The 23,781-nt window shown below is 47.0% G+C and overlaps 2 protein-coding genes across 2 annotated transcripts in view; both read left to right on the top strand.

Moving 5' to 3' along the window:
* Nucleotides 1-2,156, top strand: part of LOC123453550 (cell surface glycoprotein 1-like) — a 28,889-nt gene extending 26,733 nt beyond the window's left edge. Inside the window, exon 18 of the mRNA XM_045130568.1 lies at nucleotides 1,991-2,156. Coding sequence (XP_044986503.1) covers nucleotides 1,991-2,021 — 31 coding nt within the window. The 3' untranslated portion in view covers nucleotides 2,022-2,156. The remainder of the gene's footprint in view (nucleotides 1-1,990) is intronic.
* A 3,957-nt stretch (nucleotides 2,157-6,113) lies between these two features.
* LOC123453549 overlaps nucleotides 6,114-23,781 on the top strand; it is a 40,461-nt gene continuing 22,793 nt past the window's right edge. Inside the window, exons 1-8 of the mRNA XM_045130567.1 lie at nucleotides 6,114-6,133; nucleotides 11,376-11,490; nucleotides 11,750-11,923; nucleotides 15,131-15,237; nucleotides 16,612-16,667; nucleotides 19,655-19,691; nucleotides 20,440-20,509; nucleotides 21,793-23,468. Of these exons, the coding sequence (XP_044986502.1) occupies nucleotides 11,822-11,923; nucleotides 15,131-15,237; nucleotides 16,612-16,667; nucleotides 19,655-19,691; nucleotides 20,440-20,509; nucleotides 21,793-23,468 (2,048 nt within the window). The 5' untranslated portion in view covers nucleotides 6,114-6,133; nucleotides 11,376-11,490; nucleotides 11,750-11,821. The remainder of the gene's footprint in view (nucleotides 6,134-11,375; nucleotides 11,491-11,749; nucleotides 11,924-15,130; nucleotides 15,238-16,611; nucleotides 16,668-19,654; nucleotides 19,692-20,439; nucleotides 20,510-21,792; nucleotides 23,469-23,781) is intronic.

The raw sequence follows: 23,781 nt of genomic DNA, 5'->3' as shown, positions 1-23,781 counted from the left end.
TTTTGAAGAGCAGCTTGAGTTCACCTCTAGGCTCACTGTCATACTGTCTGTGATCAGCCGGTATCGTGACATCTCATTCCTTTGGCAGAGTTGGAGCTGAGCTTGAGTGTAGACGGATGGAACCAAGGTGGGACTTTAAAGGTTTATCGTAGTGGAAGTGCTGAAAATAACTTGAAACTGTCCTTTAGAAAGGTGTGAAGGAATTGTATGTGTCCAGATAGGTCCCTAAGTAGAACTGGATTCCTAAATGGTAAGATCTCGGAATGGTGTTCCTAGCTACCTCTAAGAAGGGTAGATTGAGTTTCACCGGAGGGTGTAGGGTAGGGACAACCAAGTGGAGGAGAAGTGCCTGAGGAGTGGCTTGGAATCTTTCAGGAGTGAAAGCCAAGAGTTGAGGAAGCCTTGTGGAAGTCAAGTGATTCCCCAGTGAGGCGTTCCTTTCAGTAGGGTGTGCCTTCTCAATTGTTCCTCAAAGATGGAGAGTCGTAAGCAGAGGAGAGTTCAAAGGTGCCAACTAAGCTGGTGAGACCTGTGACATTACTTTGGAGACCAAGATAATCATCCAGTAATCGTCAGTTTGGAGAGGAGTACGGAGCCCAAGGCAGGCAGGATCTCTAGTTGGAGAACTTAGGTGACTTCTGAGCCTTTGACGATTTCACGGGGAAGAATCAGAGCTATGCTGACCAGGTGTCCCGAAGAGTGAATGAGTGTGTGTTAGGATTTCATTTGTGTACATGGTGAAATAATTTGCCTGTCCTGTTTTAGTAAGTGTCCCTTGAAGGGGTGACTGGTCAAAGAAGGTGGTGGCGTGAGATGCCCCTGAGAACTGACAGAGCTGCATAGAGCAGTTTGTAATTCAGCTCTCAGGCTGGCCAGTGGGTGAGGGGAGTAGTGAACTTGTGGAGAGGCTTGCACATGATACTGAAGGACTTAGGGTGTCAGGAGAGGCATTTCTTTCCTCACTGGCAGGAGGAATAGTACTCCCTTGCAAGGGCACCCATGGGCCCTGTATGAACTCCTTTCACTATTTAGACTTTTCTGCTCCCTTGTGCTATGATTGGGGATGATTGAGCCATCAACGGCCTCAGTGATAGTGATGTTGTAACCAGCATCCTTTTCTCCTTCCTTTCCCACACTGTTTTTTCTTAGTACTTGTATGGACTGAATTATTTGATGGGTCTTGCAATGGATAATTGTGGCCTTAGGACAGCCTCTCTCTTCCGTACAGTGAAATGAGCACGCTCAATGAGTGAACCCTCGCTTGTTAAGGGTCCTCTTTCCTCTCTTTCCTCCACATTGCTTCATGCTGAGTGCAAGATGTGGAGATATATCCAGAGTCTGCATTAAATACTAAGATTTTGTAAACTTTTCTTATGGCAAGAACTCCTTGAATGACAATAGCCTCTACCTTTGTAGCCAATATGTGAGGGCAAGTTTACTTTGCTATTTATATTGTTTTGTTATTATTGTTTTTTTAGTGAGATAGAGAAAGAGAGGGAGAGAGAGAAAGAGGAGTGACAGAGAGTTGATATTTTGGGCCTCAGCCACTGCAATTGAACTCCAGATGCTTATGCCACCTAGTGGACCTTGTGCTTGCCTCACCTTTGTGCATCTGGCTAATGTGGGATCTGGAGAGTAGAACATGATACCTTAGGCTTCACAGGCAAGCGCCTTAACCACTTAGCCTTCTTTCCGGCCTGACTCCTGTGAAGTTTGACCCCTTATTCCTGGTTCCAGTGTGTGCTATTCACTTAGCATGTGGCTGTTAAATAGCCGAATGAAAAATGGGAAATCACTCACACTTATTCTTGATGAGAATGAATTCTTTGTGAAAGTTGGGCATATTGTGCTTCATTCTGATGTATTGTAGTGGTACATGCATGTTTGCATTCTCATATATACTCATAATGCTCACACTTCCTAAGTCTTGTGTGCTAGTAATAGTGATATCTTTGAAAACAAGAATATAATTCTCACTTTCTCTTTCTAGTATCTTCTTCAGGTCCTACGAGGTCCTCTGAAGTCTTTGGTGTTCAATTGAGAACTCAAGTCATAATCCTCCTCCACGTTTAAGAAGAACAAAATACATCTTTGCATTTTGCAGAAACACTTACTAAGATTAAACATAGTGATCTTTTATGATTACTTTAATTACATTTGTGCTTTGGAAGTCATTATTAGAATTCACTGAGGATGTTTTGTGTGTGCGTGTGTGTTTTTTTTTCTTTGTGTGTGTGTGTGTGTGTGTGTGTGAGAGAGTGTGTGTAGTGCGGGGGCTGAAACCTTGGGTTCGGGCATGGTAGGCAAGTGGTCTACCACTCAGCCGTATCTTCAGCCACACTGAGTTGTCCCCCACCCAGCTGTGCCCTCACCCCGTGTACTGGCCCTCCTCCTTAGGGCCTTGTCATTCTAGTCCAGTGTCTCCCATAAGCTGTATCCTCTGTCCCTCCTCTGAGTTGATGTTTGTCTCTTTGGGTTCATATGAATTTGTTGAGATGGTTCTCATGTAGGCCTGGCTGGCCTCAAACTTGCTAGATAATTGAGAATGACTTTTGGCCCCTGATCTCGTGTCTGAGTCCTGCATGCTAAGATCATAGGCCCATCATGTGTGATATGGGCCTATGATGTGAGGAGTTGCTTATCAATGACATGGCAGCAAGGGAGAGAGAAAACACGATATACATTTCGGTGCCTCCTTCCTCACCAAGAACACACATTCAGAAGTTTCCAGTATTTATCACAATGATGTCAACCTCTGGGAACCAAGTTTTCAACATGCAAACATATGAGAGGAATTTCACATTCAAATCATAGTGAACATATTTTCAGAAACATCAACGCTAGCATACATATATGCATAGAAATCCTGGTCTTCCTGCCTCTGTCTTCTGAACGCTGGGCTCACAGGTATATGCCATTATGACCAGCGAAAAATAGACAGATACTAACACAATGGCACTTAAATGCTAATAAGAAGGAACCTGGGGCGCCGAGAGTCAATGATGTTATTTTAAAAATTTTATTTTATTTGACGGGCTGGGGCGATGGCTTAGCGGTTAAGCGCTTGCCTGTGAAGCCTAAGGACACCGGTTCGAGGCTCGGTTCCCCAGGTCCCACGTTAGCCAGATGCACAAGGGGGCGCACGCGTCTGGAGTTCGTTTGCAGAGGCTGGAAGCCCTGGCGCGCCCATTCTCTCTCTCTCTCCCTTTATCTGCCTTTCTCTCTGTGTCTGTCTCTCTCTAATAAAATTTTTAAAAAATTAAAAATTTTTGTTTTATTTGAGAAAGAGAGAGAGAGCAAAGCAGAGAGATAAAGAAAAAAAAAAGGAGAATCTAGGTGTACCAGGGCCTCTGTCTCTGTAAATGAACCTCAGATGCATGTGCCATTCTGTTCATCTGGCTTATGTGTGTAGTGGGGAATCAAACCAAGGTCCATGGGCTTTTGTCGGCAAACACCTTTACCGCTGAGCCCTCCTTTGAGCCCCTCCTGGAGGATTTTTTTGAAAATAATTGGTTATGTGCATGTATGTTCAAGTGGGGGGCGGGGCTATGTGTGTTTCATGTATGTGTGGAGGTCATAGAAGCTGTCTGTGGAGGTCAGAGAGTTTCCTGTGCTCCACTTTCTTACTTTTATTAGTGTTTTTGTTGTCAGCCTTCTCAGGCTGACCTGGTATTTACTACATTGTCTCACAGTGGCCTCAAACTCACGATTTAAAGACATGTGCCGGGCTGGAAATGGCTTAGCATTTAAGCGCTTGGCTGTGGAGCCTAAGGACCCCAGTTCGAGGCTCAATTCCCCAGGATCCACGTTAGCCATATGCACAAGAGGGCGCATGCTTCTGGAGTTTGTTTGCAGTGGCTGGAAACCCTGGAATGCCCATTCTCTCTCCTTTTCTCTCTTTCTCTCTCTCTCTCTCTCTCTCTCTCTCTCTCTCTCTCTGTTGCTCTCAAATGAAGAAAAGATGAATTTTAAAAAGTTGTTAAAAACATAGACAAAGACATGTGCCAATCCACACAGATTCAATTTTTTTTTTCAAGGTAGGGTCTCATTGTAACCCAGGCTGACTTGAAGTGTAGTTCCAGGCCAGTCTCAAACTCACAATAAACCTACTGACTCCCGAACGCATTTTAAGAAAATCTATTCTTATTGTCAAATATGAGGGAGAAAACTATCCAGCGAGAAACAGTCCGAAAGAGTGAATGTGTGTGCTAGGGCTTCTTTCCACGGCAAATAAACTCCAGAATCATGTGTCACTTGGTGCGTCTGCCTTTATTTTGATATTGATCCTGGGCCATTGGGCTTGCAAGCAAGTGCCTTTAACCACTGAACCATTTCTCCAGTCTGAGTTCGTTCACTCTTAGCCTCAGTAGCATTATCTATGAAATGGACATGATGTTCCATTTCCTTAATCAAGGAAAGTTTTATTACTGTTTTTTTTTTTTTCTTTTTGTTGTTTTTGATGTAGGGTTTCACTCTAGCCCAGACTGACCTGGAATTCACTATGTAAACTCAATGCGGCCACAGACTCATGGCGATCCTTCTACATCTGCCTCCCAAGTACTGGGATTAAAGGCTTATTACTATTTTTATTCATTTATTTATTTGTAAGCAGAGAGAGGGAATAGAGACAGAATGGGCATGCTAGGGCCTCTAGCCACTGCAAACAAACTCCAGACGCATATTTCCCTTGTGCATCTGGTTTATGTGGGTCCTGGGGTATTGAACCTATGTCCTTTGGCATTGCAGGAAAATGATTTAACCTCTATGCCATCTCTCTTGCGCTTATTATTATTATTATTATTATTGTTGTTATTATTATTATTATTATTATTATTATTATTTCACAGTAGGGTTTTTCTGTAGCCTAGGCTGACCTGGCATTCACTATGTAGTCTCAGGGTGGCCTCGAACTCATGGCAATCCTCCTAACAGTGCCTCCTGAGTGCTGGGATAAAAGGGGTGTGCAGTCACACACGGCTATTTAAATAATTTTTTATTTTTATTTTGAGATAGGACCTCACATGTAGACCTGCCTGACCTTGTACTAGCTATGTAGACCCGGCTGGATTTGACTCGGCAGTGATCCTCCTACTTCAGAGCTTCCTGAGTGCTGAGATTACAGATGTGAGCCACTAGGTCTGGCTTTTTTTTTTTTTTTTTTTTTTTTTAAAGTTTGAGACAGGATGTTGCTCTGTAACTTGCAAGGCTACAAAATTGGAATCCCGTGTATTGGGATGACAGGTGTATGCCACCACATCTGCATTTTGTTGTTGTTTTTGAGGTAGGGTGTGAGTGTAGCCCAGGCTGAATGACATTCTGTATGTAGTCTTAGGGTGCCCTTAAAGTCACAGTGATCCTCCTACCTCTGCCTCGCAAGTGCTGGGAGTAAAGGCATGTGCCAGTATACCTAGGCAAAATCAGTTGTGTTTGTGAAACTTTGGCCTAGCTGGTGCAGCCCCTTACTGAAGCGTGTCATGGCACCAGTCTAGTTTCCGGGTCTTTCAATCATTAGTATTCATATTTCGTTTTTAGAAGGAGGACCTCGCTGCTGCCCAGGCTGGTGTGGAATTCACTGTGTAGTCTCAGGGTGGCCTCGACCTCACAGCAATCCCCCTGCTTCGCCTCCTGAGTGCTGGCACTGCAGGCACAGGCCACCATGCCTGAGGTCCTGAGCGTTGTAGGCAGGCGGGCGGGCAAGGGGCGGTCTGGCACGTGATGGGCAGGGCTGTGGGCAAATGCGAGGTCCCCGGGGTCCCGCGGGCGGAGGGCGGGCGCGGTTGACCTGCACGTGCCCCAGGCGCAGAGTCCAGCTCGTCCTCCTGCGGGAGCGGCTTCGTGGACGGCGACGGCGGTCAGGCGGCCTTGGCCTGGCCGGGCTGCAGCTCGGCCCACGGCGCGGAGCCCGGGTCTGGAGGAGGCCGGGAGCCGCGGGACGGGGCGCTGCGAGGATGCTGCGGCCGCCGGGCTGCCCGGGGCTCCGTGCGGCGAGGCCGGCGTCCCCGCACCGCGGGCCGGGAGACCCTGGGCTCGGACCCCCGCCGAGGTGCCGTTAGGGCCCCTCCCTGCCCTGCGGGGTGGCCGCTCCTGGGACGACCCCCGGGAGGAGGAGGAGAAGCCTGGGGACACCGGCCAGGTAAGCCCGCCCGCCCGCCCGGGTCTCCCTGCGGCGAGGCCGGTGGTCCCGCGACCCACCCCGACACTCCCACGGCCCGTCTTGGCGGGACCCCGGCGGTGCACGGTGGGGCAGCGGCGGGGCCTATCCCGGGTCCCTGGGTCTCCGCGGGATGCTGGGCCACGAGCTTCCACTTGGGGCACGGCTGCGGAGCAAAGTCCTCAGTCCCCCACTGCCGCACGTCCAGACCCGGATCCGAACTGTGCCTGTAGAAACCGTGGGTCTGGGACCGGGGAAATGGGTAGCATCAGGGGATGGTGATTAGGATGCCCACATTCGCTCCCCCTCCTCTCAAAGAGAAAAGTTGCCAGCATGATGGAGCACAGCTTTCATCCCAGGACCTGGGAAGCAGAAGTAGGCCTGCAGTGAATTCGAGGCAAGACTGAGACTACAGAGTGAGTTCTAGGTCAGCCTGGGTAGAGTGAGAGCCTGCCTTGGGAAAAAAAAACAATTAAAGAAAAATGAAAAAAAAAATAGGCTGGAGACATGACTTAGAGGTTAAGCGCTTGCCTGTGAAGCCTATGGACACCAGTTAGAGGCTGGATTCTACAGGACACACTTAATTCAGATGCACTGGGGGCGCACGCGTCTGGAGTTCCTTTGCAGTGGCTGTAGTCCCTGACGCGCTCATATTCTCTCTGTCCTTCCCCCTGTCTCTCTTTTCTCTTTGTGTCTGTGAAATTCGAATAAATAAAGCAGAATTAACAAAAATCTTTAAAACTGGTGTGGTGGCTCACGCCTTTAATACCAGCCCTTTGGAGGCAGAAGTAGGAGGACTGCATGAGTGCCAGGCCACCCTGAGAATAGAATGAACTCCAGATCAGCCTGGGCTAGAGAGAGGGAGACCCTACCTCCAAAAACCAGAAGAAAAAAAAAAAAAAACCAACATAAAAATAAAAAAAATTTTCTTAAAAACCTCTGACTGATACTGTTGGCCCGTCATGAATCAAGTTTGCCATAGAACCAGGGAGTGTGAAGGGCCTGGGACCTTACTGGGCATCGCAGACCACTTTATAAATGTTGCACAAGTGGGCAGTGCTGACAGAGGTGGACATTGACCTCACCTGAGTGGAGGATATACCTGCTGCGACTGACCTGGCTAGTGGACCCACTGCCTATATTCCCTGGGGAGCCCCCTCAACACCCTTTTCTCAGCGTCGCTGTGCAGTGGGGCTTGGCAGGAGCAGTCTCTCAGGATGGATCCGCCCAGGCTGCGCATCTTCGCAGCGCCTCAGAGTCCAGGGCCCCCAAAGCTGCGCTGCGCCTGGTCCTTCTCCTCAGGCAGCAGGGCCACCTAAGGCCAGGCTCTGCCTTGGTGGGTGTGCGCCCTCTGTGGCCTCCTGCAGGCCCTGCAGCACCTCAGCACTGCTCACTGCTGCCCAGCAGGAGGGGCGGAGGGTGGTGTGGACTCCAGCACAGAACAGGCTTCTCCCAGACCCGGCCCAACAGCTTTATCAGGGTTTTCCCTGAGGTCCACGACCATTACTAGACCTGGTGACAGTGAAAGTGAAAGGAGAGGATCAGGATCCCTCTGGGGGGTGACTGGCCAAGGCCCACAGCACTGCCCACTGCCAGTTCGCTGTCCAGAGTTCTGCCTTCAGTGCTTCCATCTGAAGTCGTGAGTGAATTCCCTAGTTGTACAACAAATAGAGCTGAGCTAGAAAAGAATGAATAGAAGATTCATTCACGGGTGTCAGGGTGCCAGTTAGACTTTTTACGTATTTTTATTTATTTCTCTACAAGCAGAGATAGACAGATTGAATGGCCTAGCAGGGCCTACAGCCACTGGGAAAGAACTACACATGCGTGCACCCCTTCGCACCTCCCAGCACTGGACAGGCGATGTTCGTCCCCAGGGCTGTCTCCAAGAGCCTGGGGCTGCCTCGCAAGGACGCATCTCTTCACTGGATGTCAGCTAACAAGTTCCTGAGTCAGTGTGAAGCCAGTGCAGATGACTACCTGGTTGTTGGGGTCCCAGTCAACGCTGGCAAATATACCTACCAGGCAGTGAAGTCAGAGCAAGGCAGGCCCACAGGACACACTGGGTTTGGAAGAGGAAAGGAAAGGCAGAGTTGCATCACTTCAAGGGACAGAGGGACTTCTGCAGAGGCCAAGGAAGCCGCTTTGGCAGCCCAGGGGACCCTGTCGAGAGCAGATGAGCTGGCGGGCGCGGTGGCGATCCTGAAGATGCCCCTGAGCTTCGCGATGGGACTGCACCATGCTCACCTGCAGCCTTCGCTCGCCTTCCTGTGGCTCTGTCTTTCTCCTTCCGTGCAGGTTGGTGTTTTTGGGTTTGGTGAACTCATGTACAGGAAACTGGAAAGTCTACAAAACAAAATCAAGCCACCAATAATCTTAAATGCCTGACATGGTAGGTTAAAAAAAAGCTACCCAAGTGCACAGCGGGACCTGCTCCTCACACTGAAACCACTTGGCTTTGTGGGCAGAGCTGGGCAGCAAAGGATCTGCACACTTCACACACACCCCTGGCAGCTCACCTTTGCAGGGCGCCTTGTGCGCAGAGCTGACATGTGTCAGACGGGCTTGCCTCGCACTTGCTTGTGCGTGGCCGACCCTCCATGTCCTCAGTTGAGGCTGCCTGGTCACGTTCAATTGTGACATAACTTTGTTTCCCTCGTTGCCTGGCAACCAACTGCTCCTACCATTCATTTCGTGAGTCAGGGGTCTTCCTTGAACACAGTACTTACAAAGTGTTGGCCATATTTGGTATTTCTTTAATAGTAATTACCCTGAATGTGGCCGTGAGGCCACGAAAAGCTGTGACTGATGGGGGGAGGGGGCCCGTGAGGCCCTTGACCTCTATCATGAGGAGGGCGTCAGGGTCCCGATGGAGCCCTGAGCCCCAGAGCTCCTGCACCAGCCTGTGCGGGGCTTGCTTCTGCTGGACATTCCTAAAGAGAAAGAGGCACAAAAGGCCAAAATATCTCCAGGCCTACGATCCTGTAGGGCAGTTCCACCAAGCCGCCAGCGAAGGCTCAGTAGAGACAGTGAGGTGTCTGCTGAGGAGCGGACTATTCAGCGTCAACGACACCGACGTACAGAACAGGTAAAAGGCCCGGAGGGGCCAGGGACTGCCCGGGGGACTGGTCATCCTGGGAGAGTGGTGTCACCTGTGTGGCTGGGTTCCTCTGCACAATGTCGAGGGATGGATGGAGGTTTCCCCAGCGTTTTGGCTGCAAGTACGCACTTCCAGAAATTTGAGAGATTCTGTCTTCTCACTTTGACTGCCAGATGAGCAATCGGGTGACAGCCCTAAATCCAAGGCCCTGCAAAGGAGAAAGGAGCTCATCCTAAGCGGGGACAGTGGGCTGGGTGGGGCCTTAGTCATTCCTTCCTATCCATCCTTTCCATAGAGGTGGACAAGAGTGGAGAAGGAGGACGTGGCTGCTGGCGAAGATCCTCACACAGTCTGTGCTGCCTTGCGGTCATGAGCACATCTCATTGAGTCTTGTGTGATTATCTTATTTTGTATGGTAATAAATTTAAAGGAAAAAAGCCCTGCCACTCACACTCGTGAAACATGGCTGTTACAAGTAGCATTTGAATGCCAGAGATGCCAAAATGTGAGATGAAGAGCATCAGAGAATGCCTGGCAGGGTGGCCCTGGCCTGCAATGCCAGCTACTAAAAGGCTGAAGTAATGGATTGCAAGATCAAGGCCGAGATGGACAACAAAGCAGACACTTTCTCACATTTATAATTATGATTATTTAGTGCTGGACAGATGGCTTAGTGCTTAAGGCGCTTGCCTGCAAAGCCTAAGGCCCCATGTTCTACCCTTGAGATCCCACATTAGTCAACACAAAGGTGAGGCAAGTGCTAGTTCGCTCACACATGTCCACTAGGTGGCCTAAGTGCCTAGGGTTCAATTTCAGTGGCTGAGGCCTTGGCACAGCAATTCTCTCTCGGTTCCTCTCGCTCACTCTCTTAAAAAATAGAAAAAACCATTTTGGTTATTTGAATACATCAATTCTTATATCTGAAATTTGAGCTATGATTCTATTTCACATAATTGGAATGTTACTTTTCTTCACTGGTTTTTTCAAGGTAGGGTCTTGCTCTAGCCCACGCTGACCTGGAATTCACTATGTAGTTTCAGGGTAGCCTTGAACTCATGACAATTCTCCTACCTTTGCCTCCCAAGTGCTGGGATTAAAGGAATCTACCTCCACACGGGGCTCTGTGATGTCAGTTTTGTTCATAGTAGTGAATGATATTAGGTATCATATCTAACAAACACTGAACAATTAAGCATTTTAAACAAGTCTACAGGCTTTGAGTTGATCTCTTTAGACCATCACCCTAACATTCTTTAAGGTAACTACTATTTCCAGTCCCCATTTTATGGATGAAAAACATGAGTAGACCTCCTAGGGAAGCGAAGATGTACAGCAGGATTCGAATCCAAGCTTCGGTCAGTGTAAAGGCTGCTCTGTGCAGGGACGCGGCCCTGGTAGAGGCGTGTACTGTAGGCCCAGGACCCTGAGTCAGTATGTGGACAGGCTGTGGGGATCTCTCAGTGGCTCAGAGTGTCTCACACAAGCACGAGGGCCTGAGAAGCCTGACGGTGCTCCAGCGTGAGTCCCAGGCATCCACATAGAAGGCTGGGTGTGGGCAGATGGCCTCTAACGCCGGTCTCGTGTGGGGCAGAAACCAAAGAATTGCTGAGGTTCCTGAACACTGCGTGGTCCTGAGCCAAGGAGGCTCAGTGTCCAAGAAAAGTAGCCACGCAAGGCTGGCCAAGGTGTTTCATGCCTTTAATCCCAGCACTCATGAGACAGAGGTAGGAGGATTGCTGTGAGTTCAAGGCCAGCCCAAGACAACATAGTGAATTCCAGGCCAGCTCGGGCTACCGTGAGATCCTACCTCGGGAAGAAAAAATACATTACAGCAAGAAAAGTCAAGAAATGGAGGGGTCCCACGATGAACTCCTCCTGCCTCTACAGGAGGTTGGCACAGGGCTTTGCATCAGATGTACTTTTAACCATCCACCTCCCCCCACACACAAATACACAACACTCACACTCCATACAAGCACCTGCAAGCAAAGAGTAAATAAAAATAAGAAAATTCTAACACCTTCTCTTCTGATGATAACTAAGTGCACCCTACCTGATTTTTATAATGGATGTGTTTTGATGTAGTGTTATATAACTTCCTGAAATGCCCTCTCATTTGCATAGAACTGCTCTGCATTACGCGTGTGCCTATGGCCACAGGGAAGTGGTCCATGTGTTACTCGACTACGAATGCACCATCAGTGTCTTCGATAACGAGCAGTGCACTCCACTTATTAAGGTAGGTAACATGCAGCAACTTCAGTGTGAGAACTTAGTCATTGCAATGCTCGAACATCAAGGAGGGGCGCCCCCCTGTGATCCCTCCCCATGAGAAGCTGGGATGAGAAGCCTGAGCTACATGAGGAGCCCTCATGTCAACTTGGGAACAAAACAAGCTGAGAGGAAAAATGAATGTCTCTCATTTATAGGGAAGTAATTGTGAAGCTAGTGGATTGTTGATCTGGATGTCTTTCAATTGGGGAACTCTTGGTCCACAGGCCAGCCAGCGGGAGTTTCATTTGTGTGTCGATACCCTGCTGACACATGGAGCTGATCCGAACGACGCAGACATGTACGGGAACACCGCGCTGCATTACGCAGCTCTGAATGATGACTTAGAACTGGCAGATCTACTGCTTGCCTACGATGCAAATATCGAGGCAAAAACAAAGGTAAGATGACCCGACTCTATTTCCACAATCATTAAAATAGGTTTGTTTTAACAAAGGCACATGCTGCTCCATTGTTCATATGTGGAATCTCCAGTGTTAACAAAGTGAAATGGTTTGAAATTTTACTCTTGACAGATTTTTCTATTTTTTTTTTGTTAATATTTTAGTTATTTATTTGAGAGCGACAGACACAGAGAGAGACAGATAGAGGGAGAGAGAGAGAAAGGGCGCACCAGGGCTTCCAGCCTCTGCAAACAAATTCCAGACGCGTGCGCCCCCTTGTGCATCTGGCTAACGTGGGACCTGGGGAACCGAGCCTCGAACCGGGGTCCTTAGGCTTCACAGACAAGCGCTTAACCGCTGAGCCATCTCTCCAGCCCCAGATTTTTCTTTTAATATTGGAACTTTTTATTTTTATTTTTTATTTTGGAGGTAGGGTCTCCCCCCACTCCAGTCTATGTGGAATTCCGTATATAGTCACAGGGTGGCCTCGAAATCATGGTGATCCTCTACCTCTGCCTCCTTAGTGCTGGGATTAAAGGCATGTGCCACCATGCCTGGCATTGGAACTTCTTAAAGACGTTTTTGTGGCTACAGCATTATTTCAATGCTTTTGTGGCAAATGATGGAAGAGACATTGAATGTTTTAAAGGTAAAACTTTGTTTAAATATGTTTTTCACCAAGGACTTTGTAATTACTGTAAAACAACACGGAACAGTAAATTATCTAAGAGTTGGGCCTTGTTTTACAACTCTAAATAAATATTTATGACAAATGGAATCCTCGTTAGCATGGATCATCATATAAAAGTGAATGATGGGTGGGAGAGATGGTTTGGAGGTCAAAGGTGCTAGCCCGGGAAGTTTGGGCACCAGGTTTGACTCTCCAGATTCCGTGTAAGCCAGATGTACAACCGTGAGACAAGGGCAGGGCCACAGATGCCCACGAGGTGGCGCAAGCCTCTGGGGATCGATTGTGGTGGCTCATGCCTTTGGACAGTTCTCTCTTGTCTTTTTAAAATTAAAAAAAAAAAATCTTTGAAAGTGAATCATTTCTGAGATGAGGCTGAACTGTAAGAAGGAGTGATGAAAAACAAACAAACAAACAAAAAAACAAACTTTAGGCTCGGTGTGGTGGCACACCCTTTAATCCCAGCACACGGTAGGGAGTGGCAGATGTAGGATGATCTCCATGAGTTTCAGGCCACCCTGAGATTATATAGTGAATTACAGGTCAGCCTGCACTAGAATGCAACCCTACAGTGAAACACCAAAATAAAATAAAATAAATATCAGTATAAAACAAAATAAAAATCGATATAAGAAATCAATCAATAAAGGAAAAATAAAATAAAGCGTTTAGGAAATTGCTACTCGTAGCCTTTGAATAATCAGAGGCTTTCCTTTCAAGGATGTCTTCTCTATTGTCCTCATTCATTTCAACACATTAACAAATATCAAACATGAGCCAGATTTTCTCGCTGAGGATTGTAGCAAGTTAGGAAAGGTTTTTGAATTGAAGGTGTGTGGTATCCACTCAGTGTGTCTGTGATGGTTCTCAAACCCTGCCCTCAGCAGCTTGGCAGTTTTACAGTGGGAGAAACATTCAGTTAATAAGAAGAGCCCTAAGATGGCTTCACAATGCATTGATTGAGAACTTGGGAAGATACCGGTGCAAATGGAGTGGAAGCTAATGTGTTGAAGAAATTCTTGTAGAGGGTGTTGGGCACCGTTTTCATTACACTTAGGTTGTTATCACTTGACTTTTTGCTAAAAGGAAGAGTCCACAGTCACACACTTGCTTTTCCTTAAGCATGTGGAAATGAGCACGGCAGAGGGAAATCTCAAGGGCTGTGGGCTCAACGTTGCTCATAAATACACTGATTTGCCTGCGTGCATGAAGTCCACATTTGAACTGATGGAAACTTGTAAAGAAACTTGCCATGAAAAATAGCACGCAGTCGGGCGTAGTGGTGCTCACCGTTAATCCCAGCCCTCGGGAGGCAGAGGTAGGAGGATCTTCGTGAGTTCAAGGACACCCTGAGACTACATAGCAAATTCCAGGTTAGCCTGAGCTAGCAGGAGACCCCTACCTTGAATAGGCAATAATTGAATGCAGTCTCCTGTGAGTCCATGTGGCATTCTGGTGTCTTAGTAACACACACTACTTATATGGAGGGCCCACGTGAGTTCCAGGTTTCTAGGGACACGCCAGGATATTACCTCACGCCTCCTGCTTTTCCATTCCAGATATTTGACATCGTGGTTCATGATGATTGTGAAATATTGCAAGGTTATCAACTTGATTAATATTAATTTATAAAGATACATGGTTGACAGCAATGTACAGCAATACATGAGCCTACACGTTCTGTTAGAGCTTAAAATTTGGATTGAAGCCAGGCGTGGTGGCACACACCTTTAATCCCAGCTCTTGGGAGGCAGAGGTGGAGGATTGCTGTGCGTTTGAGGCCACCTTGAGATTCAGTAATGAATTCCAGGTCAGCCTGGGTTGGAATAATACCCTACTTAAATCCACCCCCCCCCCCAAAATAAAATGGTGTGAAGCTTACAAATTAGGCCTGGATCGATGTTTCAGTGGTTAAGGAACTTGCTTGCAAACCATCACAACAGAGGCTTCCTGCTCCAGAAAGCAGATGAAGCTAGATGCAAAAATAGGCACATGCCTCTAGAGTTAGTATGCAGAGGCCTGAGGCCCTGGTGTGCCCATTCTAACTCTGTTCTCTATCATTCTCTGTTTCTAAATAAATAAGTTTTTTGTAACAAAAGATCCCATGTAGCCAGATGCACAGTGATGCATCAAAGATAAAAGGTAGCACACTGTGTTCACATAGTTGTTGTTTTAGTTGGAAAATATCATTCAAGTCCGTCAAAGTGAAATTCCTTAGAGGCAGTGGGTGTTGAGGTGAGTTCCTGAGCGAACTGGAGTGCACGTGTTGATAGTGAGCAGGGGCAGCGCACGTCCCAGCGCAGGAGCGGCCTGTGTGCAGGAGCAGCTCGGGACGAGGACGCGAGGGACTTGTGAGTTACTGTCTACACTCCTCCTTGTGTTCACGACCTCTTTCATGATCTCTACAGTTCAGTGGAGAAATGCATAAGTTGTGTAAGTTGTAAATTATCTGTATTATTTTATTTTAATTATTTTATTTGTGTGCCTATTGATTGATTGATTTCTTGTTTTTGTAGGAAGGCTTCACGCCATACCTCCTTGCTCTACAGGAAAACAAAGATTTTATAGCAGAATTTTTGGAACACATGGGCGCAGATATACATGCGGAGGAGCTGCTGGATAGGTATGGTTCCCTCTTGTCAGCTCTGTGCTGTCCTGAGTGGTGGCGCTCACAGAAGTCAGAAGCAGCGAGTAGACAGAAGGAAGACTGACTCATCTCTCACGAATACAGGGGAAGCAATGCAAGGAAGGCTTAGCAAGAACAGTCACTGGTCAGATGAAGCGACAAGACATGCATAGGAGGTTCCTGTCCCTTCTCACCCTGCTGACGCGGGGTCTTTGTGCTCTGCTTTGCTGGTTAGGGAGCTGAGACTGGGAGCAGGTCACCTTCCCTTAGATCCCAGGGAACTCTCTTTCTGTGTGCTCCTTCTGCTTGTGACCCTTTGCCCTTCATTATTTTTCTACGTACAAGCTGCATACAAATTGTAGGTGCCCGAACCTCAACGCGTCTGGGGGTATTTCCCATGGCCTCACTGTTTGGGTGTGAAATACAAAGTACTGAGCACACAGAGTTGAGATCAGTCGATTCTGAGAAGACTGAGGGCTGGAGACAAAAGGAAGCCGTGCTCAGGGCTCTTAGCTTTGCTGGCGACCCCATGAGTGATGGCCCGTTGGTTGTGGCTCTCCAGAGCAGGATCACAGCCCTCTCAATGTTCATCCCAGGGGTGAAGCGCCAAGTGGATCCTAGGCACATAGAGCTGGAGCTCTCAGCTCTTGCCAGGAGAGGGGAGCAGTCGTGAGGCGTGCAGCCCGCGTGGGAGTTGTGGCAAGGGTGTGCGCTGTAAGGACTCAGCATGACAGAGTCACGGTGATTGAGCAGAGACGCAGTGAGGTTGTAGTTTCAACATCCACTCTGCAATTTCCTGATAAGAACCATCTTCAGAATGCCCAAAATGTGCTGTGATGTGAGCGTGGTGGCAGGTGAGGCTGACAGGTAGAAATGCATCTCCTCATCTCCCATACCGAGTGTGGGGGAAGCAGGCTCAGACTCCCAGAAATGCCTACGAGGGTGAGCCCCTGGTATGGTGTGGTTCTGCTGGAACCTCGGGCGATCCTTCGTTCCTTCTGAGTAATGAGAGGTACAGGGACCTGTGTGCTGTAAGGAGGGAACTCCCAGTCCCTGCAGCAGCGCAAAGAACAGCCATGGAGAGTCAAGGAGCCAGGAACGCTGAGAGCAAGAATGTGGACTCGGGGAGTGAGCGCGCTTCAGATCACCCCTGTCCTGTGTGTGTGGGTGTGTCTGCCTATGTGTGTCCTTGTGCATGCAGGTATCATACGGAGGTGTGGTTTTAAGATTTTTCCAAGGGAAAATTCTATTCCTATCTTTGACTTCAGAGGAGAAATAAGGAAAGCCATCATCAATCATTACTAATTGCTGAAGAACCCGTGATCGATTGATTTTAATAAGTGCATCCAAGTAACTATCCTTTATTTTTAGGAAACACCGTAAAATGCACCGCAGGAGGATGTGTAAGCATACAGTGCGACGTCGAGGTGAGACTGCTCTTTTGTTTTGTTTTGTTTTAATTAAGACAGACTGAGGAGAGAGAGAGTAGGAACGTGCGTGCCAGGGCCTCTAGCCACTGCAAGCAAATTCCAGATGCATGAGGTACCATGTGCATCTGGCTTGTATGGGACCTGGAGAATCGAATCTCAGTTCTTAGGCTTCTCAGGCGAGCACCTTAACCACTAAGCCATCTTTCTAGTCTCCGATTGTTTGTTTTTTTCCCCATACTGGGTGTAGTTGCAGGGCCTCAGCCATGTGAGGCCCTTGATCCCTCACTGACCCAAACCCCCAACTCTGGGGAAAAATGCTGACTTTCAGTTATGCCTGCTGCTCTGAATTTACATGGGAAAACAAAAACCGTTGTCATTATACATTTTGCTCATTTATTTATCAACTGACTGGAGTTCAAAGTGAGCTAAGTAATTCTTCCTAGATAATGCAAAGTCAGTTTTTGGTTGATTTTTAATTCCTGAAAACAATCTTAGACACATAGATACAATCACTTACAAATATGAGAAAGATTTTAAACATTTTGTATTTCTTTTGCCATTACTACAAAGAAAAAAGGGTATAAAAATGTATTTTAAATCCATTTGTATAATACATACATTTATCATGTATCTGATGATTGTTTATTACAGTGCAGTTATGATTTATCTTTGTAGTGGTTTACAATGATTGCATGTGTAAAATACAAGTTGATGATGTAATGAAGCCATGAATACCTTCAAATGGGATCTGTGGCATACCATACGATACACCATGAAACACTTTATTAATTTCTTGCTCGTTCCTACAATTACCATTGTGTGGTATAACTTTATACCTGTCAGTCTGCACAAACCATACAAGATGCTTTTCCTGAGGTCATTCGGTCACATATTGAGGTGACTATGCCTGCCTGTAATACATTATTTTTTTTTGATTTTTTGAGGTAGGGTTTTACTCTAGCCCAGGCTGACCTGGAATTCACTATGTAGGCTCAGGGTGGCCTGGAACTCACGGCGATGCTCCTACCTCTGTCTCCTGAGTGCTGGGATTAAAGGCGTGCGCCACCATGCCCGGCTTTGATACATTTTAACAGGCTCACTGAATATGTCTTTTAGATCACTCCTCCTCTTTTTTTTTTTTTTGGTCTTTTCAACAAATTCAGCATAGAGACTTCTGAGCAGTCTAGGCACTGTGCCCCTCCTGAGCTGTACCTCCAGCTCCTTTTTGACCTTGCCTTCTTGTGGACTAAATTGGAATATGGTGCCTCTTATTTAACATGCCGAAAGTATACTTTTCAGGGAGATCTGCCCCGTCATGTGAGCTGAAAAAGACCACATCATGCAGGAACACACCACATTCTGCCAAGTCTGTCCCGAAAGTGTTAGTGGTAATGAAACGCTTTCGGTAACTTGCACTTTTAAAAACTGTCTAAAGAGGCGGGCGTGGTGGTGCACGCCATTAATCCCAGCACTTGGGAGGCACAGGTAGGAGGATCAGCATGAGTTTGAGGCCACACTGAGACTACATAGTTCCAGGTCAGCCTGACCAGAGGGAGACCCTACCTTGAAAAAAGAAAAAAAATAAAATAAAATAAAAAATAGAAAACTGTCTAAAACATCTTTCCTACCTATGTATCCACTGGAAATAAGACCAGGAAATTAATGGTGTAGATAAATCATAATAATCCTGTGCCATTCATGATGAGTATGCAGAGATTCACTGTTATGATGAGAGGGCTCATTTTCTCAGGAACCATTTTGTAAATAACACTTTCTTCACTATGTGTGGTGATCAGTACTGGCTGCTGGCTAAGGAAGTGCTCCACCACGAGCAACCTCAGCCTCGACTATTTTTTGGACAACCCTCGACTCTCGTCATTGGAAATACCAGGAAGGTCTCACTGGGTGTTTGTGTCCTTCAAATGAAGAGAGAATGCGTTATTTTCTCTTTTAGTGAGAGCCAGCTGCTGGCCTGGGACGAGCGCGTGCGTGGATCCCTGCGCTTGCTGTCAGGCGGTTCTCTGTAGGTTTGTCGCTCTGTCCCCAGTGCCTCCCTCACCATGTCTCGCTGTGAGATCACCGCTCAGCGGTCTTCACTCCAAAGGCAGCGACCCCTCCCGGAGTTCTTTTCATTGATTTATGTTTTTACTTGCACGCGTGCACAATGAAGGGAAGCCAACAGTGACTCTTGCCTCTGCAAGAGAATATCCATGTTGCGTTATGTGACTGCAGAAAGGAAGCAGGGCTGGCAGACTTTCCAAACGAGCACCTTTCAGCACTGAACCAAATCGCCCTCAATGGTTCCTTTCAAGGGAGATTAAGTGGAAGATGAGCGTACATCAGACAGGAGCAGAGCCAGAGCGATGCACTTGTACTAGCGTCTTTCCCGAGGAGGAGTCGGGAGTGTAAGCACTCCGCCCTCCCTTGAGTTTTGCCTCACTGACAACTGGAGATTCATTTCAAACCTCTTGGTTCCTGGTCTATTTCCTGTTTTTATGCTGAGCTGCACAGTGACGTTAGTTCTCCTTCCTTGTGAGAGACTTTCACCCTGAACTGAGCAATTTCAGTGGAAGAGCTGGAGATAATTTTCTGGGGCCAACACAGAACATGAAGTGTTCCTCAAGCCTTCAAGTCCAGGAGAGCAACGTGTCATGTGCTTGACGCCCTCACCTTGGGATGGGGATTCTGCTGGCGGAGCACCTCATGTCAGGGTGACGGTGCTCAGCTAGAATGGCAGTCGTTGCCCACAGCAGCTTACTTCCACGTGTTAGTCCTTCATTCATTTCTTTCTTCTTCTTATCGTTTTTCATTCCACAATGAAATGGAAGTAAGACTTCAGGGCATTTTCACCTGCCTATTAATATTATAATGAATGGTGACACGAGATTTGTGTCTAATTATGTCCTACCACTACATCCTTCATGTAATTTCACTATGTTGCATTTTGTATTGCTGTTGTAAAATGTACTTTCCTTTCTCTTCAGAAGCAGCTCGCAGTACTTCTCCGAGCTTCTATCGCAGGTAGGATTTCTTGACCTTCAATATTGTGGAGTCATGGACAACACACAGAGGAGGCACTCTTGATCATTGGGTGTTCTTGCGGACACACATCATGCTATGTGCTTCATGTGTGTCAACTTGTAACCATCACAACAGGCTTACAAAGCATCTGTGCTTCCTGACCTGTTTTTCAAGAACTGGGTAGCTCTGAAGGGAGTGCTGGAACCTGGCTGCTCTGTTGATAACTTCATGATTTTGTTTTAGCAAGTGAGAAACTTCCTGGTCTCCGCAGCATGTTAACCACACTCCCAGGAGCGTTGTCTGCAGCAGACAGGCTCATGGTAGTGTGGGCCCCATGCCTCCATGTACAGACGTGGATCTACACTTAGTCTTCAGCAAGGAACAGACACCTGGGAGGGCCTAGTTTATCTTTCTGCCTTGCTGCAGTAAGGGATTTGCTCTCGTTTCGATGACAAATGTGCCATGTCCATGTAGGGAGTGTTCTGGGATACCTTCAAGAGAAGAACATGATATAGACACACAGCGCAGACTCTGCCAATATGCAGCCTGTAGGTGTCCCGTATGGACCTGGTTGGTCTCTGTTGAACTTCCCGCATAGTGAACTGGTAAAGGCATAAATATCTACCAGCTTTGAAAAGGCCACTTTTACTTCAGAAATGAAGACCTCTTATTGATTATGTAGAAAAGTGACCTTGTACCACACTATTTTAATAACTAAAGTTACTCATCATCCCCTGTCATTCTGAAGGGCGACCAACAGAGGTGCTCGTGATTCTGAAACTGAAAGAGACGAGCAAGACAATGACTTCAATGCCCAGGTAAAATGCACGTTCTGAAATTCATTGTTTTGTTGTGAATTTTGTTTTGGTAGTGATTAGTTTTAAAATGCGGCAGTTCTCTGCCCAGGATTGTTTATTTGCAAAGTTGTGAAGTTAACACCAATTTAATTATTTATCACTTTGATAAAATTAAATATGACTAGTACAATCATTGAAGTAGTAATGGATGAGGTAGAAAATGTTTTTGAAAGTCCATACTGTACAGGAAAATTGAATTAGGAATACTTGTCCCACGGACAAATGTACTTTACAGGGCTTTTTACTGACATGACTCATGCCTAAATACATCTAGTAATGATTCAACCACACACATGAGCGTGCCTGTGTCTTATGCCACTCGAATGAAAGACACAGATTCTGAGGCTGAAATCATCTGGCTGACTTTAGAGGAGGAACTGAGAAATTCAACCCGTGTAAACACTTTTAATCACTGAGCCATTCCCCTCCTCTCTCCCCATTAACCCTTAATAAATCCAATCATCAATGAATGCAACTCTAGAAATTCCCTGAGTTCATTGTGGAAGAAGTTGCATTTGGTCTTTTTAATACCTTTACTCCTGTCCCCCTACACAGAGACTGAGCATGGTAGGTGACGTAGAGCACAACAGAAGGAGACACGGAAGGAAGCCTGTCGTTTGTTGAGATCCCTGAACACTCTGGTTCTTTCACTTGAGAAGAAAGAAAGCAGAATTTATTTCAAAAATCAATGATTGAATATGATAAAATCAATGTAAGGCACAAAAATGTGTTGTAGGGTTGGAGAGATGGCTTAGCAGTTATCGCATTTCTCTGCAAAGCCAAAGGACTCAGGTTCATTCCTCCAGGACCCACATAAACCAGATGCACAAGGTGGCATATGCGTGTGGAGTTTGTTTGCAATGTCTGGATACCCTAGTGCACCCATACTCTATGAATATCTGCCTATGGCTGTCTGTCCATCTCAAATAGCTAAAAATTAAAACCAACACTTTCTTCACTATAATTAAGTCACGGAAAGGAAGTGACAAGCGATAAAAGCAATGAACGGAGGCGGGCGTGATGGCGCACACCTTTAATGCTAGTATTATTGAGGTTGGGATAGGAGGATCCCCGTGAGTTTGAGGCCACCCTTAGACTACATAGTGAATTCCAGGTCAGCCTGGTGTATAGGGGGACCCTACCTGGAAAAACACAATAACAAAATGAAAAGAGAAAAAAAAACATAGAAAAGCCATAAAACTTCTGTTTAGTGGAAAGTAACACGACTGCAACTTTCATTAAAGGTTGAACGAGTGAGGAAGAAATGCTTACTTAAGGAACTGACAGGCTCAGAGAAGTTACATCGTAGAGCCGCAGCTACTGTTTCTGCTGCTGCCGACCCTGCTGCCCCTGGTTCTGGTAGCGCAGCTCCTGCCTCCTCTGCCGCTGCTGCTGATGGCACTGATCCTCCTGTTCCTGCTACTCCTGCCCCTCCTGCTTCTCCTGCCCCAACTTCTACTCCTGCCACTACTATCCCTGATGTTGACCCATTCGATTCTCCTGCTCCTTCTGCTTGTGATACTCTGGATGGTTCTGATGCTCCGGATGCACCTCATATTCCTGATGGTACCGATACTCTGCATGGTCCCGATTCTCCAGATGGTCCTGATTCTCTGGATGTTCCCAATCCTCTGCATGATCCTGATACTCCCACTGACCTTTCTGCTCCTGCTGATCATGCTCCCCTTTCTTCTCCTATATATCTGCACCTGCTCTTCCTCCTCGTCTTGCTTGTCTTCTTCCACCTGCCCCTGCCATTCCTCATGCCCCTGTTGTTCCTGCTGCTCCTAGTGATGCTTTGTCCTTACCGTCCTCATGCTCCCCTTGCCTCATCTGCACCGGACACTGCTGATGGTCCGGACACTTATGATGGTCCAGATACTCCTGATGGTGCAGACACTCCTGATGATCCAAACACTACTGATGGTCCGAATATCACTGAGGGTAATGATAGTCCCAATGGTCCAGACAATTCTGATCGTCCAGCTAATGCTGATGGTCCAGACACTCCAGATGGTCCGTACATTCCTGATGGCTTGGACACTTCTGATGGTCCAGTATTTCCCGATGGTTCAAAATATCCTGATGTTCCAGACACAGCTAATGGTCCATATACTTCTGATGCTCCAGATAGTACCAATGTTTCAGAATATCCTGATGGTCTGGTCACTCATCATGGTCCAGTAACTTCCAATGCTTCAGATAACCCTGATCTTCCGGTCACTCCTGATGGTCTGGACGCTTGTGATTGTCCAGATACTATTAATGATTCAGACAATACTCATGGTCTGGTCACTCCTGCTGGTCCAGACACTCCTGATGATCTACACACTCCTGGTGGACCGGATAGTCCTGATAGTTCAGATGATCCCGATGGTCCTAACACCTGTGATGTTCCAGTTACTCATGATGGTCCGGATAACCATGATGATCTGGACACTTTGGATGGTCCAGATAATACCGTTGTATTAGATAATCCTGTTGGTCCAGACACTCCTGATGTTTCGGACACTTCTGATGGTCTGGATAAGCCTGATGGTCCAGATAATCCCGATGGTCCAGACACTCACGATGGTCCAGACACTCCTCACAGTATGGACACTTGTGATGATCCTGATACTTCTGCTGTTCCCAATACTTCTGAGGCTCCCACTACTTCTGTTGGTTTTGAAATTTCTAATGGTTCCAGTACATCTGAGAATCCCCGTGTTTCTGATGGTCCCGATGCTCAGGATGGTCCTGATTCACCTGCACCTCCTGCTGCCCTTCTTGATCCTGCTATTACTGTGGATGCTGATGTGCCTGCCCCTCGTTCTGTTCCTGCCGATGGTCCCGCATCTCCTAAGGCTGCTGACTATGATGATGAAAAACATGCTCTAAAAGCTGTGAAAGACGTTCCAACTAAGGAGAAAAATGATAAGTAAGATGATGGCAATAATGTAGATAATTATTCTTTGCCAAGAAAATTCATTGTAATATGGGCTCATTTTTATGATGACTAATTAATAACCATGTAGATGGCTTTGCGGTTAAGGCACTTGCCTGTGAAGCATCAGAAATCCTGCTCAGATCTCCACATCCCATGTAGCCAGGAGCAATGGTGCAAACATGCAGTGTCACACATGCACACAAGGGGGCACAGGCATTTGATGCATGGTCACAGTGGCTCAAGAAACTGGTCTGCCCGTTCTCTCTGTCTGTCCCTTTCTCAATCTCTCTCAAATTATAAATTA

Source organism: Jaculus jaculus, chromosome 12 (genome assembly GCF_020740685.1).
Source record: "Jaculus jaculus isolate mJacJac1 chromosome 12, mJacJac1.mat.Y.cur, whole genome shotgun sequence".
NCBI lineage: Eukaryota > Metazoa > Chordata > Mammalia > Rodentia > Dipodidae > Jaculus > Jaculus jaculus.
The sequence above is the reverse complement of the archived record's forward strand: the minus strand, read 5'-3'. Positions and strand labels throughout refer to the sequence as shown.